The sequence below is a fragment of the Cnephaeus nilssonii genome (genome assembly GCF_951640355.1).
Source record: "Cnephaeus nilssonii genome assembly, chromosome: 20".
NCBI classification, from domain to species: domain Eukaryota; kingdom Metazoa; phylum Chordata; class Mammalia; order Chiroptera; family Vespertilionidae; genus Cnephaeus; species Cnephaeus nilssonii.
In genome coordinates this window covers 37881256-37897412 of record NC_137091.1, presented here as the reverse complement: position 1 = coordinate 37897412, position 16157 = coordinate 37881256, and the positions used below count along the sequence as shown (strand labels likewise).

General features: G+C 54.4%; 1 protein-coding gene across 1 annotated transcript in view; it reads left to right on the top strand.

Moving 5' to 3' along the window:
• Window positions 1-16157, top strand: part of FCGBP (Fc gamma binding protein) — a gene marked incomplete at its 5' end in the record, with an annotated part of 40762 nt that overhangs the window by 20745 nt on the left and 3860 nt on the right. Inside the window, 11 exons of the mRNA XM_079799770.1 lie at window positions 725-1313; window positions 1442-1641; window positions 3003-3141; window positions 4623-4960; window positions 5996-6569; window positions 7144-7760; window positions 8148-8691; window positions 9538-10109; window positions 10359-10932; window positions 11993-12192; window positions 15680-16063. Coding sequence (XP_079655896.1) covers window positions 725-1313; window positions 1442-1641; window positions 3003-3141; window positions 4623-4960; window positions 5996-6569; window positions 7144-7760; window positions 8148-8691; window positions 9538-10109; window positions 10359-10932; window positions 11993-12192; window positions 15680-16063 — 4731 coding nt within the window. The remainder of the gene's footprint in view (window positions 1-724; window positions 1314-1441; window positions 1642-3002; window positions 3142-4622; window positions 4961-5995; window positions 6570-7143; window positions 7761-8147; window positions 8692-9537; window positions 10110-10358; window positions 10933-11992; window positions 12193-15679; window positions 16064-16157) is intronic.

Below are 16157 nucleotides of genomic sequence, written 5' to 3'. Positions count from 1 at the left end.
TTTAGAATAAGGTCATATTCTTTTCTTTTTTTTAAATTAATTTCTTTATTGATTAAGGTATCACATATTTGTCCTCATCCCCCCATTCCCATCCCACACCCCTCCCCACGCATGCCCCCACCCCCCTGCTGTCCTTAACCACTGGTTAGGCTCATATGCATGCACACAAGTCCTTTGGTTGATCTCTCCCCTTTACCCCCACCCTCCCCCACCCTTCCTCTGAGGCCCGACAGTCTGATCCATGCCTCCTTGTTTCTGGGTCTGTTCTTGTTCATCAGTCTATGTTGTTCATTATTTCCCCTAGATGAGTGAGATCATGTGCTATTAGAAATACACTTATAAGAACCGAAAATGAGACAAGCAATAATGGTTATGCTGACAGGCAAATGAATCAGTCTGTAGTGAGTTTCTTTCTGGGCCAACAGTTTTTTTGAGACCTAATTTCAATGTCCAACAGTTCCTTATGTGTACATGTCAGCAATGACATTTCAGTTCTGGATGGTGGACAAATGGTGGTAATGCAGGTTAAGGTCATATTCTGAAGTCCTGAGTGGGCGTATCTTTTGGGGACCACCATTCAACCCACTCTAAGGCTCTATTATTATACCAAGTTTACAACTATGGAAACTAAGGTCATACAGATCTTCAGTGTCAGGCAGGGGCTTGGCGAGGGTCTGCCTTCTCCAAGTGTACCCTCTGAAGCATGGCATCTCCTACCCCCCAGGTGAATGGTGTGGACAGGAAGCTCCCTGTGGTGCTGGCCCAGGGCCGGGTCCGTGCCTCCCAGCACGGCTCAGACATCGTGATCCAGACTGACTTCGGCCTGCGTGTGGCCTACGACCTCATGTACAATGTGCGGGTCACGGTTCCAGGCAACTACTACCAGCAGTTATGTGGTTTGTGCGGGAACTACAACGGGGACCCCAAGGATGACTTCCAGAAGCCTGATGGCTCGCAGGCGGGCAGCCCCAATGAGTTTGGCAACTCCTGGGAGGAGGCCGTGCCCGGCTCTCCCTGCCTGCTGCCACCCACCTGCAAGCCCGGCGAAGACTGCAACCCTCCGGAGTGTGGGCCTGAGCTGCAGAAGAAGTACCAGCAGGAGCAGTTCTGTGGGCTCCTCACCAGCCCCACCGGGCCACTGGCCGCCTGCCACAAGCTGCTTGATCCCCAGGGTCCCTTGCATGATTGTGTCTTCGACCTCTGCGTGGGTGACGGACAACAGAGCATCCTCTGCAGTAACCTTCACGCCTATGTGAGTGCTTGCCAGGCGCTTGGAGGCTACGTCAAACCCTGGAGGAATGAATCTTTCTGTCGTGAGTAAGGGGCAGGGAAGGCAGAGACCAAAGGACAGAGAGGGGGAGGTTGAGGCACAGACGGGGAAGACCTTGGACCCTGCAGCCCCTCCTTCCCAGGGGCTCTGAACCACCCCCACTCTTTGCAGCGATGAAGTGCCCCCCCAACAGCCACTACGAGCTCTGCGCAGACACCTGCTCCCTGAGCTGCTCCGCTCTCAGTGCCGCCCCACAGTGCCCGGATAACTGTGCGGAGGGCTGCCAGTGTGACCCCGGCTTCCTCAATGACGGCCAGGCCTGCGTGCCCATCCAGAAATGTGGCTGCTACCACAATGGTGTCTACTATGAGGTAGGAATGGGTCATCCTGAGCTCGTCTGGGGCCTCATCCTGGACCTGTGCCTCCCACTGCCTATCCGCCTCTCAGCCTGTCCACTCCGCATCCTTCATGTCCCTCCCACCCACCCCTCTCCCACAGCCCATGGCCCCACTGTGATCCGGTTTGTCCCCTCTTGCCTGGCTCCTCCCAGTTCTCACATTCGCTCCCTTTGGTCAATGTCCCCATGGGGGTGGGAAACACCTTTGTAAATATGACCTGGCTCCCCAGGTCAAGTTTTGGCTTTGTATCTGGGTCTAGATGTTGTCTCTGTTACACCAGTGGCGAGCTCCCTCTGCTTCTCTCTCCCACTCTCACAGCTACTCCTTTTCTTTTGACTTGAAAGTGTTTGCCTGAAGTCTGTCTCCCACTCTCACAGCTACTCCTTTTCTTTTGACTTGAATGTGTTTGTCTAAAGTCTGTCTCCCACTCTCACAGCTACTCCTTTTCTTTTGATTTGAATGTGTTTGTCTAAAGTCTATCTCCCACTCTCACAGCTACTCCTTTTCTTTTGATTTGAATGTGTTTGTCTAAAGTCTGTCTCCCTCAAAGAACTGTGAGCACCATGAGCACAGGGCCCTCCCTGATGTTCTCCTCATATGAATAATAATAATAATAATAATAATAGGCAGATGGTGCTTACTATGTACCGGTTACTGTGTTAAGTGCGGTATGTGTATTATACTACACTATGATATACAAATTTTTCATTACGAAATTTTTCAAATATGCAAAAGAGAACTGTAATAAATCTTCACATACCCATCACTCAGCTTTAAAAAAAAATCAACATTTTCCCAATCTTGTTTCATCTCTACCTGTTTTCTCTCCAATCTGTATGATTTCAAGGAAATCCTTCTCATTTCACCTGTGCTTTATATGTATTACTAACTCAGTTATACTTTCATAAGTACGGTAGGTATAACTATTATCTGCAACTTACAGCTGTGGAAACTGGGGCATAAAGAAGTTGAGTAGCTTGCACCGAATGATGTGATTGGAGCAGAGCACAAACAGGCTCCAGACTCGGGCAGTCTGCCCCAGAGCCTTTGATCCTCGTCACTCTGTCACCGTCACTCTGGTACAGCGTTTACCCTAGGCAGCAGACACTTAGTGGCTATTTTGCAATAAACAAATGAGTCAATGAATGAAAGTGAGTGAATGAATGAATTGAACCCCAAAGCCAGGTGGTGCCTTCGTTTCCCACACAAGGGACCCCCCTGATGAAAGATGTCCCTCTCCTGTCCTCTGGATCCCTCTGTGCCCAGATCACCAGAGATGCCGGGGTCAGAGGGCACAGATCCGGCACTGACGGCTGTGCCCTCTGTCCCCACAGCCAGAGCAGACGGTACTCATCGACAGCTGCCGGCAGCAGTGTGTGTGCCGCGCTGGGAAAGGCCTGGTGTGCCGGAACTACAGCTGTGAAGTGGGGCACGTGTGCCAGTCCGTGGCAGGCAGCCTGAGCTGTGTCAAAGGTGATGGGCTAGGGCTGGGGCCATTGTGACTTGGAACAGAGCACAGCGACTCGAGCTGAGGGTGGGTGACCTGGATCTCTATGGTGGCAGGCACAGAGGACTAAGGATTGAGGTCTCAGACCTGGGACCCCTGGGCTGGGACTCCCGGGGCCATGGGTAGAGGCCCCCCAGGCTGGGAGGCAGGGACCCTCCTGGTGGAGTCCAGGCTGTGGGAGCCCTCAGAGCTGGGCAGATGTCAGAGACCCTCAGCATAAGGGAGGGACAGGCAAACATTTCCTCTAAAGGGCCAGATGGTTCCCGGCCAGTTGGTTGAACATAGTCCCACACACCAAAGAGGTTGTGGGTTCGATTGCCAGTCAAGGCACTTACAGGAGGCAACCGATTGATGTTTCTCTCACACTTTGATGTTTCTCTCTCTCTCTCTAGCCCTCCTTTCTCTATCTAAAATCAATTTAAAAAACATCATTGGGTGAGAAATTTAAAAAATAACACTTTAAAGAAATGAAATAAAGGTCCAGCTGGTAAATATTTAAACTCGCAGGCCATACGGTTTCAGTCACAACCCAACTCTGCCATCATGGCATGAAATCAGCCACGGACTATGTAATAGAAGGTGTGGCTCCAAGAAAACATTATTTACAAAAACAGGCAGCTGGTGGTGTCACAGTTTGCTGACTACTGATATGTGGGATTAGTCTTGGGACTTCAGACACCACCCCCAAGGGGTTTGAGAGACTGGCCCCACGGGGACAGGGACAGAGTCCTGAGGTCTCAAGCAGAGACCCCACCAAGGCTTGAGTCTTGGATACAGGGCCCCATTGAGTGGAGGATGAAGATTTTTAGAGATACCATCTCATACATGGGGACCCCCCCCCCACACACATTAAATCTAAGATACAGAGCCACCCCCAGGACTGGTTTCTTAGGGTGAAGGGCAGAGAATAATTGCCTTATTTCTGAGGATAAGGAAATGGAACCTCCAGAACAGACTGAGACCTCAGGGCTGATGGGCAGGATAACAGGGACTCCTAGGGATGAGGGGTATGTTGGTCAAAACCTAATCAGGAGACAGAAACCACACAGCAGCTTGAATAGGGAACGTGGGATAGAAAGGATGTTTTACTTGTAATGAGGGTGGACACTAAGGAACACAAGCAGATACAGCCCCTGCCCCTAAGGCTGAAGCAGAGCTCCCGAGGAAGAGGAAGGGAGGACATGGGGAGAGGGCCCCCCGACCCCAAGGCTGAGAGGCAGGTCTCATTGGAAGGTGTGGCTGGAGCCCACTGGATGGCCGGAGAGGTTGTGCACGCTGGAGCCGGCGAGCAGGAAAATGCTCACTGCTGAGTAGTTGTGCCACATGCCCCAGGTCCCGTGCCCCGGGCCCCCAGAGTCAGTATCCTGCACAGATGGGAGTAGATGTTGGGGAGCAGCCAGCCTCATGCCAGGCAGCCCCTTAAGGCCCTCTCTCACCTGCCCCCCAGAACTGTGCCACGGTGTGACGTGTCGGCCACAGGAGACGTGCCAGGAGAAGGATGGCCATGGTGTGTGCGTGCCCAACTATGAGGCCACGTGCTGGCTGTGGGGCGACCCCCACTACCACTCCTTCGACGGCTGGGACTTTGACTTCCAGGGCACCTGTAACTACGTGCTGGCGACAACCAGCTGCCCAGGGGTCAACTCCCAGGGCCTGCCACCCTTCACCATCACCACCAAGAATGAGAATCGGGGCAACCCTGCTGTGTCTTATGCGAGGCTTGTCACTGTGACTGTCCTCAACATCAATATCTCCATTCACAAAGGCGAAGTTGGCCAAGTCCGGGTAAGTCCCACAGGAGGGTCCCCCGAGCCCCCAGTTGGGCAGGAGGGGTCCTGCCGGCCACAGATAGGAGCTCAGTGCTCTCTTCACCTAGGCCTGAAACAAAATGGAAGCAAAGCAACAACATTAGTTCTCTGTTGGGAATTCAGTGAGCTCACCCCTCTGCAAAGGGCTTTAATGTAGGGCTTGAGCATTTTACCTTTTCCCATAACTGGCTTTGTATCCAGGCTCTCCGTATGAGCTGTGTGATATTGGGCAAGTGATTACTTGGTGGGTCTCAGTTTCCTCATCGTAGGAATGGGGATCATAGCAGGCCCGGCCCCACAGTGAAGGGGTACACATCAAGTGCTCAGCTGAGGGTCTGACCCCAGGAAGCCACCATGAATGTTTGTGAGGGAACAAATGAGAGGCCTAGAGACGCCAATGTGGAGCAACATTCAGGGAACTAGAGAGAGAGATGGGTCACCCTTTCTGCCCAGGGTAATGGAGATGCAGATGAATGGCAGCTCACAGGGTAGGGGGGGGGAAGCGGATGCGGGGGGGTTGGGAGTGAGGTGTGGAGCAGGGTAGGCACTCAACAAATGATGGCGAGTGGAAGAGATGCCCAGACACACAGAGGTGCCCAGGGAATCAGGGGGGAGGGAGCAAGTGGGTGAGAGACCCAGAAAAAGACCCAGAGAGAAGGACCAGATAGAGACCCAGAGAGCGTACACACACACACACACACACACACACACACACACACTCACTCAGAGAAATCCAGAAAGAGAGAGAGATCTAGATGGAGAGAGACAACAGGGAGAGGAAGGGAGGGAGATGGCGATCAGGAGAGATCCGGAAAAAGATGCAGAGGCAGCTGCCCTCCCCAGGACCTGAGCTACAGCAGATGTCCATGTCTGTCATGACTGTGCGAGCATCCGTTGTGGGAAGGCCTTGGCACACTCCAGCCGTGCAGGCCCCATGAGGGAGGCAGAGGCCAGGCTGGGCCTCCACACCTCGAGTGACCTCCCTTTCCCTCCCGGTCCCCCTTCCCCCCAGGTGAATGGTGTGCTGACGGCGTTGCCAGTCTCGGTGGCTGGCGGGCGGCTCTCAGTGACTCAGGGCGCATCAAAAGCAATGGTGGCAGCCGACTTCGGGCTGCGCGTCAGCTATGACTGGAACTGGCGAGTGGAGGTGACGCTGCCCAGTAGCTACCATGGTGCCGTGTGTGGGCTCTGTGGGAACATGGACCGCAACCCCAACAACGACCAAGTCTTCCCTAACCGCACACTGGCTCCTTCCATACCCGTCTGGGGTGGAAGCTGGCGAGCTCCAGGCTGGGACCCGCTGTGCTGGGATGAATGTCGGGGGTCCTGCCCAACGTGCCCTGAGGACCTGCTGGAGGAGTATAAGGGCCCTGGTTTCTGTGGACCCCTGGCCGCTGGCGCAGGAGGCCCCTTTGCTGCCTGCCATGCCCACGTGGCACCCGAGAGCTTCTTCAAGGGCTGTGTTCTGGATGTCTGCCTGGGCGGTGGGGCCCATGACATACTCTGCCAGGCTCTGGCTACCTATGCCGCTGCCTGCCAGGCTGCTGGCATTGTCATCAAGGACTGGAGGGCACAGGCCGGCTGTGGTGAGTGCTGGGGTGAACAGGGCACTTGGGGGTGCGGGTCCTGTCTCTGCAGGGCTGGTTTGGTTTCACTCCAGTCCAGTGGTCGGCAAACTCATTAGTCAGCAGAGCCAAATATCAACAGTACAACGGTTGAAATTTCTTTTGAGAGCCAAATTTTTTAAACTTAAACTTCTCCTAACGCCACTTCTTCAAAATAGACTCGCCCAGGCCGTGGTATTTTGTGGAAGAGCCACACTCAAGGGGCCAAAGAGCCGCATGTGGCTCGCGAGCCGCAGTTTGCCGGCCACGGCTCCAGTCCTTCTGGGTCTTTTTGTTTCTTCCTCTTCGTTTTTGTCTCTTGGTGCTTTTTCTGCACCTTCCTCTGATTGTCTCTCTGTCTCTGTTGCTCATTCTCTCTCTCCTGTCTCTGGGTGTCTGCTTCTCTCTGTGTGTGTGTCTCTTGCTCTGTGTCTCTATCTCTCTGTCCGTCCCTCGGTGTCTCTATCTCAGTCTCCTCCCACCCCGTCCTCAGATCCCACCTTCTAACACCATTCTCTCTCTTTCTCCTCCTCCCCCCTCCTTAATCCACCTGCAGAGATCTCCTGCCCCAACAACAGCCACTATGAGCTCTGTGGCCCACCATGCCCTGCCAGCTGCCCGCCCCCTGCGCCCCCCACGATCCCAGCCCCATGTGAGGGCCCCTGCGCTGAGGGCTGCCAGTGCGACGCGGGCTTTGTGTTGAGCGTAGACCGCTGCGTTCCTCTGGACGGGGGCTGCGGCTGCTGGGCCAACAACACTTACCACGAGGCAGGCAGTGAGTTCTGGGCTGGTACCACCTGCTCCCAGAGGTGCCACTGCGGACCTGGGGGTGGCTCGCTGATCTGCAAGCCTGCCAGGTGTGGGCTCGGTGAAGTGTGTGCCCTGCTGCCCTCAGGCCAGTACGGCTGCCGTCCTGTTAGTACGGCCGAATGTCAGGCCTGGGGTGACCCCCATTACATCACCCTGGACGGGCACCGCTTCGACTTCCAAGGTACCTGTGAGTACCTGTTGAGTGCACCCTGCCATGCACCACCCTCTGGGGCTGAGAACTTCACCGTCACGGTTGCCAACGAGCACCGGGGCAGCCAGGCCGTCAGCTACACCCGCAGCGTCACCCTGCACATCTACAACCACCACCTGACCCTCAGCGCCCGCTGGCCCCGACAGCTGCAGGTAAGGGGTCTGTGGATCAGACAGGAGCACATGCCCACCCTGAAGTTGCCTGGGAGTTAGTGGTCTGCCATTGCCCTGGTCACCAGGCACAGGTTCAGCGTATAGGCCTCGAGCCAGATGGCTTGGAGCAGTGGCTTCCCCACCTCTGAGCTTTCGTTTATTCCTCTAAGAAAAGTATCTGCTTCCGAGGGTAGTGTGAGGAGCCAGTGCCATCGTGGCTAAAGAGGATTACTGTTGTTGCTATTATTAAAAGGAGGGAGGTCACGCGCTCAGGGTTCCCACGCCCCTTCCCGCCCCCTCCCACCCCACCCACCCAGGAGGTAGGAGACAGGATTCCAATCCGGGTCCTGGCCGTTCACTGCCTCCGCCCACACCGCCCGCCCGCAGGTGGACGGCAAGCTCGTGGCGCTGCCCTTCCAGCTGGACTCGCGCCTGCGCGCGCACCTGAGCGGCCCCGACGTGGTGGTGGCCTCGGCCGCAGGGCTCTCCCTGGCTTTCGACGGGGACAGCAACGTGCGCCTGCGCGTGCCGGCGGCGTACGCGGGCGCCCTCTGCGGCCTGTGCGGGAACTACAACCGGGACCCCTCCGACGACCTGACGGCGGTGGGCGGAGACCCCGGCCGCTGGCAGGTGGGCGGGGCCGCGGGCTGCGGGCAGTGCGTGCCCGGGCCGTGCCCCGCGCCCTGCACGCCGGAGCAGCAGGAGCCCTTCGGTGGCCCCGACGCCTGCGGCGTGATCTTGGCCCCGAACGGCCCGCTGGCGCCCTGCCATGGCCTCTTGCCGCCCGCGCAGTACTTCCAGGCCTGCTTGCTGGACGCCTGCCAGGCCCAGGGCCATCCCGGAGGCCTCTGCCCGGCCGTGGCCGCCTACGTGGCAGCTTGCCAGGCCGCTGGGGCCCAGCTCGGCGACTGGAGGCGGCCGGACTTCTGTCGTGAGTACTCATCCGTGCGTGGGCCACAGAGTAGGGGTCTCCCCGCTTCCACCCTTCACGGGGCTCCCAGACAAGAGCCTTCCCCTCCAACGTGGGACTTAGACACCACCCTGCCTCTCCCGAGCCAGCTAGCTCCTGTCAGAGAGACATCTTGGCATTCACTCGCTAAACACACCGGGTCACACGCTGCAGTGGGAGAGACTCCGATACACCTGGTCAGAAAACCTGGGTCCAGCAGACTCTGGGGAACATGCACTCAGATACCTTAGGCAGATAAAGTGCATTGGCTGACCCCCCGTCAGAGCTACACAGCGAGATACACCTGGTCAAGTAGATTCTCCCAGGTACCTCTGGTCACAGAGACCTTGAAAGTTACACCTGGTCAGATGTCCTCTGCACTGTTTCAGACACTGAGATACACAGGAATTGGTCCAATAACATCAGACAGGGACTCTGGTTGGAGACACGGGTCAGGTACACCCAGGTGGAATCATGACCCTGACGTAGCCCTAGGCAGATAGGAACAGATTCACACGGATTCACACCCCAAGATACATCTGGCCCCACACCCCAGTCAGATTCACATCCTGAATACCCACAGCTGGTTTAGACCTGCATAGATATGCGTGGTCAAATTGATCGGGTTGGCACACAACGTGGTCAGAGAGACCTGGTCCCCGGAGCCCCACGCTGAATTTCCCAGTGGGATGTGCTGGATCTGACACACCTGCTCAGATCCCTGGACAGATGCACTCATGAAAAATGCAGGGAGAGCATACAGACCCGCGTGGGCAGGTGCTGCCACCCTGCACCTCCCCCTGGACCGTTCCCTTCTTGTCCCCACAGCCTTCCAGTGCCCTGCCCACAGCCACTACGAGCTCTGTGGCGACTCGTGCCCTGTGAGCTGCCCCAGCCTCTCGGCGCCAGAAGGCTGTGAGCCAGCCTGCCGGGAGGGCTGCGTCTGCGATGCCGGCTTTGTGCTCAGCGGTGACACCTGCGTGCCTGTGAGCCAGTGTGGCTGCCTCCACGAGGGCCGCTACTACCCCCTGGGTGAGGCCTTCTACCCAGGCCCTGAGTGCGAGCGGCGCTGTGAGTGTGGGCCGGGTGGCCACGTCAGCTGCCAGGGGGGCACAGCCTGCCGGCCCTATGAAGAGTGCGGAATAAAGGACGGTGTCCAGGCCTGTTACCCTCAAGGCTGTGGCCATTGTGTGGTCAATGGGGGCATCCACTACAATACTCTCGATGGGCGTGTGTATGATCTGCACGGCTCTTGCTCCTACGTCTTGGCCCGAGTCTGCCGCCCACAGCCTGGAGATGAGGACTTCGCCGTTGTGCTGGAAAAGAACGCGGCTGGAGATCCCCAACGCCTGGTGGTTACTGTGGCTGGCCAGGTGGTGGGCCTGGCTCGCGGCCTGCAGGTGAGTAGACATAGTCTTGCCCTGGGAATCTGAAGGTCTTGCCCTGCCTTGGGGACACTGAGGGGACCGGATCCTGGCCTGGGAAGTTTGTGGGAGACATGGTTCCCCCTAGGGGTCTGAGGAGGACACTGCCCCACCCCAAAGGGACCAAGAGGGACACAGCTCCCCCCTGGGAGTCTAAAGGGACTGCCTTATCCTGCCTCATCTGTGGTTCTGTGAATCCCTGACCCACCTGATCCCTCCACCCAGGTCACCGTGGACGGCGAGGCCGTAGCCCTGCCTGTGGCTGTGGGCCGCGTACAGGTGACTGCCGAGGGCCGGAACATGGTTCTGCAGACAACCAAGGGGCTGCGGCTCCTCTTTGACGGCGATGCCAACGTCCTCATCTCCGTCCCCAGCCCCTTCCGTGGCCGAATCTGTGGCCTCTGTGGAAACTTCAACGGCAACTGGAGTGACGACTTTGTTCTGCCCAGTGGCACCGTGGCCCCCAGCGTGGATGCCTTTGGAGCGGCATGGCGGGCACCCGGCTCCTCCCAGGGATGTGGCGAGGGTTTTGGGCCCCAGGGCTGGCCCGTGTGCTCAGCAGAGGAGACAGCGCCCTATGAGAGCATCAAGGCCTGCGGGCAGCTCCGGGACCCCCAGGGCCCCTTCGCAGCCTGCCACGCGGTGGTGAGCCCCTCCGAGTACTTCCGCCAGTGCGTGTTTGACCTGTGTGCCCAGAAGGGCAACAGCACCTTCCTCTGCCGTAGCCTGGCTGCCTACACAGCCGCCTGCCAGGCGGCCGGCAAGGCCGTGAAGCCCTGGAGGACAGACAGCTTCTGCCGTAAGTGCCCCTGGGGCTCCCCAGAGGACTCCAGGCCAGGCTTGAGGATGCCCCCTGATCTGCTCCCGGTCCTGCCTGCTTCTTAGGAGCAGCCCCTCCCTGTGGAAGGACCTCCACCCTAGCTTCTCCCTCAGCACACCCTGCTGCCTTCCCTCTGGCCAACTCGCTGGCTGGCCCTTCTCAGACTCCTTCAGGGTCCCGTTCTCCAAAAGCTCAGATGCAGTTCTCCTTAGGCCTCATCCTGGACCCTTTCTGTGGTGGCCTGGAAGGGTGGGTTGGCAGGTCTTTATACACACAATAAAGCCTACGTCTGCGACTCACCCAGACCCCATAGTATGGGACTATATCCCCTCACATCCCCCAGGACAAGGCTGCAGCCCCCTCAGATCCCCAGGACTCTACCTCTCAGACGCCCCCACCCCCCAGTGAGGGGGTATCTGCTTCCTTCAGATCCCCAGGACAGGGCTGTGTCCCCTCCCACTCTCTAGGACAAGGCAGTGGCCCCTCAGGCCTCCATGGCAGGGCTGTGTCTCCTTCGTTCTCCTCGGGGCAGGACCTACTTTCAGGGCCATTATCCATCTCCGTGGCCTTAGATTTGTCTTCAGTGCTGAGCATGGACACTGTCTCTAGCCCTGACCTCTCTCCTGACTGCTAGCCTCAGGGGTCCAGTGGCCCCCTGGACACTTCCTCTTGGGTGTCCTTAGGGTTCTTCCTACCTGCTGTGTTCCCACATGACATCCGCATTTCATCCCAAACTTAATCCTCTTATTTCCCGACCCTGGTACTCATCTCTGGGCAGCCATACCATCCACCGGTTGCTCAGCCAGAGCCCTGGGCCCCACCCCAAGTGCTTCCCCTGGGTCCTCAGCTCCCTGTTTTTGCTTCATCCTCGCCCTGACCACTCTGCCATACTTCCCCAATGCAGCCCTGATCACGCTGGGCCAGCACTATGTATCCCACGGATGTGATCTCCAGGGCAGGGCCTGGAGCTGTCTTCATCACCTGCGTCCCCAGGGCTCAGTGTGCAGGTGTGACCCCGCCCTGCCTTCTCTCTCTGCAGCACTCAAGTGCCCCGCCCACAGCCACTACTCCATCTGCACACATTCCTGCCAAGGCTCCTGTGCAGCCCTCTCTGGCCTCACGGGCTGCACTTCCCGCTGCTTTGAGGGCTGTGAGTGTGATGATCGCTTCCTGCTCTCCCAGGGCATCTGCGTCCCTGCCCAGCACTGCGGCTGCACCCACGATGGCCGATACTTGCCAGTGAGTAGGGGCTTGAGGTGGGCAGGGAGGGTGGAGGGGCTTGAGGGAGACTCACAACTTCAGTGCTGACCCACTCAAGGATGGGGACAGAGGAGCCACCCACATTTCCCAGCTGTGACATCCCTGTATTAGTTCCCTGTGGCTGTGGTGACAAAATGACCATACATTTGGTAGCTTAAAACAAGAGAATTTATCCTCCCACAGTTCTGGAGGCCATGAATCAGAAATCAGATCACTGGGTCAAAGTCAAGCTGTGTTCAGGGCAGCACCCTCTCCAGAGACTCTGGAGAAGAATCCACTGCTTGCCTCTCCCAGCCTTTGGTGGCTGCAGGCATTCCTTGGTTTATGGTCACATCACTGCAGTTTTTGTTTCTGTGTCATACCCCTCTTCTGTGTGTGACATAAAAATTCCCTCTGCCTCTCCCTTAGAAGGATATACATGATCGCATTTAAGGCCTAGCCAGGTAATCTCTCAATCTCAAGATCCTTAATGTAATCACATCTGCAAATACCCTTTTCCCACATAAGGTAACATTTACTGGTTCCAGGCATTAGGACTTGATATCTTTAGGGGGCTGTATGGCTGTTATTCACCTACTCCAGTCCCCTCCCTGAGCCTCATTTTTTCATCTATAAAATGGGGTTTATCATCATCCTTGAGCCATAGGTGTGGGAGGATTGGGTGCAATTTGCAAATGAAAGGCACCCACTGAGCATTGGACCTTGCCCTCCACTGCTCAGTAAAATTTACAACAGTGCAGTAGATAGTACAGCTAAAAACAGTTGAACAATGTAAGTTGAAAGTTAATTTATTTTTGTTATAGTTGATTTATTTTTATTATTTATGTTTTTTGAGCTCTTACTCTTGTTACCGCACTGCTTCTGGCAAGGTTTGGGACCTTTTGCATGTCAGATGACTTCCAGGTTCTTGACTTGTGCGGGGAAAACATTCAAGATAAAGTTCAGGTGAAAGTGAAAGTGAGTTATTAAAGCTTAGGACAGTGAGGCAAAAGAAGATCCTTGGAGACAGGATCAGGAGGTAAACCTGAGATGACCTGCCGTGGCCCACTGCTTTCCTGGTTGCGAGTCTCATCAGAACTCTTAGAGCTTAGGATAAAGAAAGCAAAAGTACACACCTGAGGAGAGGAGCGCAGGCGTGCTCAGAGAAATGTGCTAGCTGGTGTTCTGTGTCCTGAGGGGTTTTATCTATCTTCCATAGGCAAGAATTTTAGGGGAGGATCTCAACAGAGTATTCATTAGATTTCTGGGTGTGTTATTTAGTATGCTGATATTTTTAAATGGGCATATCATGGAGTCTGGTCAGTTTTACCTCTATCTTGAATTAGTCTGGATCTAACTGGGTTTTGTCATCTAACTCCATGACTATGGTGATTTAAACCATTTGCTCTTAGGCATCTCCAATTAGGGAGGGGAGGGTTTTGTGATTTATGAGCTTGCTGTTAATTGTTCAGCCGTTCCAGCGATGTGTTCAACCATTTGTCTCGGTTTTCTCATTCCACTTGCCAGGGAATTTTCCTAGTTTCTTACTTACCTGCCTCATCACTCTGTACCAAGTTTGTTACAAATGTTAATTCATTTAATAATCATGATATCCTATGAGACATTTGACTGATGCAGAAATTGCGTAAAGAGAAGTCAGCCCAAGGCTACCTACTAGAACGTGGTGATGCCGGGAAGCGCGCCCAGCAGCCTGGGCTCACCCTCTGAACTACTAGGCATCCTACTTCTTCAAAAGCATATTTATTAAATAAAAGAGAGGTGGGTAACCACATTCATTCCCATCCATCCCAGTTTTACTAATGGCAGAAAGGTGGGCGAGAGGGTCTGGATGTGCAGGACTTCTGGAGAAAGAGATGCCAGACTCCTGCTTCTTCGGGTCTCACCGCCAATAGAAAGCCCTCCTTGACGCCCCAGGCTGGGTTCGGTACCTCTGGACTCCACAACCCCCTGTCTTTTTCCATCCCACACGGCCAGTGCTGAAGGGTTTTGTGGATCTGTGAATCTGGGGTGGAGATACAAATGTGGGAGTCATCAGTTTAGAGATGGTATTTATTTGTTTTATTTCATTTATTCATTTCTTTTAAAGTTTTCAAACTTTTGTTTTTAAAGACTTCAAACTAGAGAATACTTGCAAGAATAGTACAAAGAACTCAACTGTTGCCCTTTTGCCATTATGCTTTACCATCCTCTCTATTTAAATATATATATACATTTTTTTGAACCATTGAGAATATGTTACAGACACAGTGTCCCTTTACCTTTAAGTGCTTTAGCATGGGTTTTCTAAGAATAAGGAAATTTGTTTAATACCACCACAGTACAATTCAAAATCAGGCAATTAACACTGATTCAATACTATTATTAATCTGATGACATAATTCTAATTTCACCAGTTGTCCCCATAATGTCCTTGATAACAATCACCCATCCCCAGGATCAGGTGCAATTAAGAAGCAGGCACTACTTTTAGTTTTCATGAGATTAAAAAAAATAATTATCTTTATTGTTGAAAGTATTACAGATGTCCCCCTTTTCTCCCCATGGACCCTCTCCACCACCACCTCCCAGGCCTTCACCACACTATTGTCTGTGTCCATGGGTTATGCATATGCATATAAATTCTTTGGTTAATCTCTCCCCACCTGAGATTCATCAGTCTATTCCATGTTTCTATGTCTCTGGATCTATTTTGTTCATCAGTTTATTTGTTGAGATCACCAGATAGTAAATATAGATAGAAAGAAAAAAAAAGATCTAAGGGCTGAACCTTGGGCAAGGAAGCATTAAGGATTTGAGAGGAACTTGAAAATGCGTGAAGAAAGAGCAGTTGGTTAGGTAGGGGAAAAAACACAGGAGAAAGTAGTTTCCTGGAACTGGATTTCCAGGGCCCTATGTTCTGGGCTGTGGGTGCCAGGACTCTGAGATGTCTCCTGCCCACCCCTACCTGTGTCTGTTAGCTTTTGCTGGGTTACAAACTACCCCAGAACTTACGGGCTTAAAACAGCTATTTATTTAGTTCACAGTTCTGCAACCCTGCAATTTGGGCTGGGCTCACCTGGATGGTTCTTCTGTTGTCCTCTAGGCTCACTCATATAACTCTAGTCCCCCGGTGGGTTAGCTTGGAGCTAGTTTAGAGTATCATCAGTGGGAATTGTTGTCTCTCTTGCACAGGGTTTCTTGTCCTCTGGCAGACCCAGGCTTGTTTTCATGGTGGCCTGGAACGAGAGTGGGAGAGAAGCTGTAATGTCTTGAGGTCTTAGCTTGAACCTGGCACATGCTTCTGCTGCATTGTGAAAACCAAAGCATAGTCTTAAAGCCAACCTGGATCCATGGGGAAAGGGAAATAAACTACATTTCTTAATGGGAGTTGCTGCAAAGTGACCTGCATGAGTCCAGAAGGTTGAAGGATTGTGGTCATTGTTGCATTCGACCACACCACGGTAACCTGGCCCCTCTTTGTGCACAGGTGAACTCCTCCCTGATGAGCTCAGACTGCAGTGAGCGCTGTTCCTGTTCCTCAAGCACTGGCCTGACGTGCCAGGCAACTGGCTGCCCTCTGGGTCGCGTATGCGAGGTTGAAGCCGGGACCCGGGACTGCTGGGTCCCCCCTGGTCTCTGTTCCCTCTTTATGGGCACCAATCTCACCACCTTTGATGGAGCCCACAGTGCTGTCAGCATCCCTGGCATCTACGAGCTCTCTTCCCGCTGCCCAGGAATACAGAAGACCATCCCCTGGTTCCGTGTGCTCGCTGATGTCCACTCTTGCCCTGACAAAGTTGAAGCTGTGGGTCAAGTTCACATCTTCTTCGAGGATGGGCTGGTGACTGTGACCCCAAACAAGGGCGTGTGGGTAAGCCTTGGCACGAGGGCATGTCTCCCTTGGGCTTTGTCTTCTGTTGCAGTGTCCCTCCATTCCTGGCTGCCTGTCTATCTTGCTATCTGTT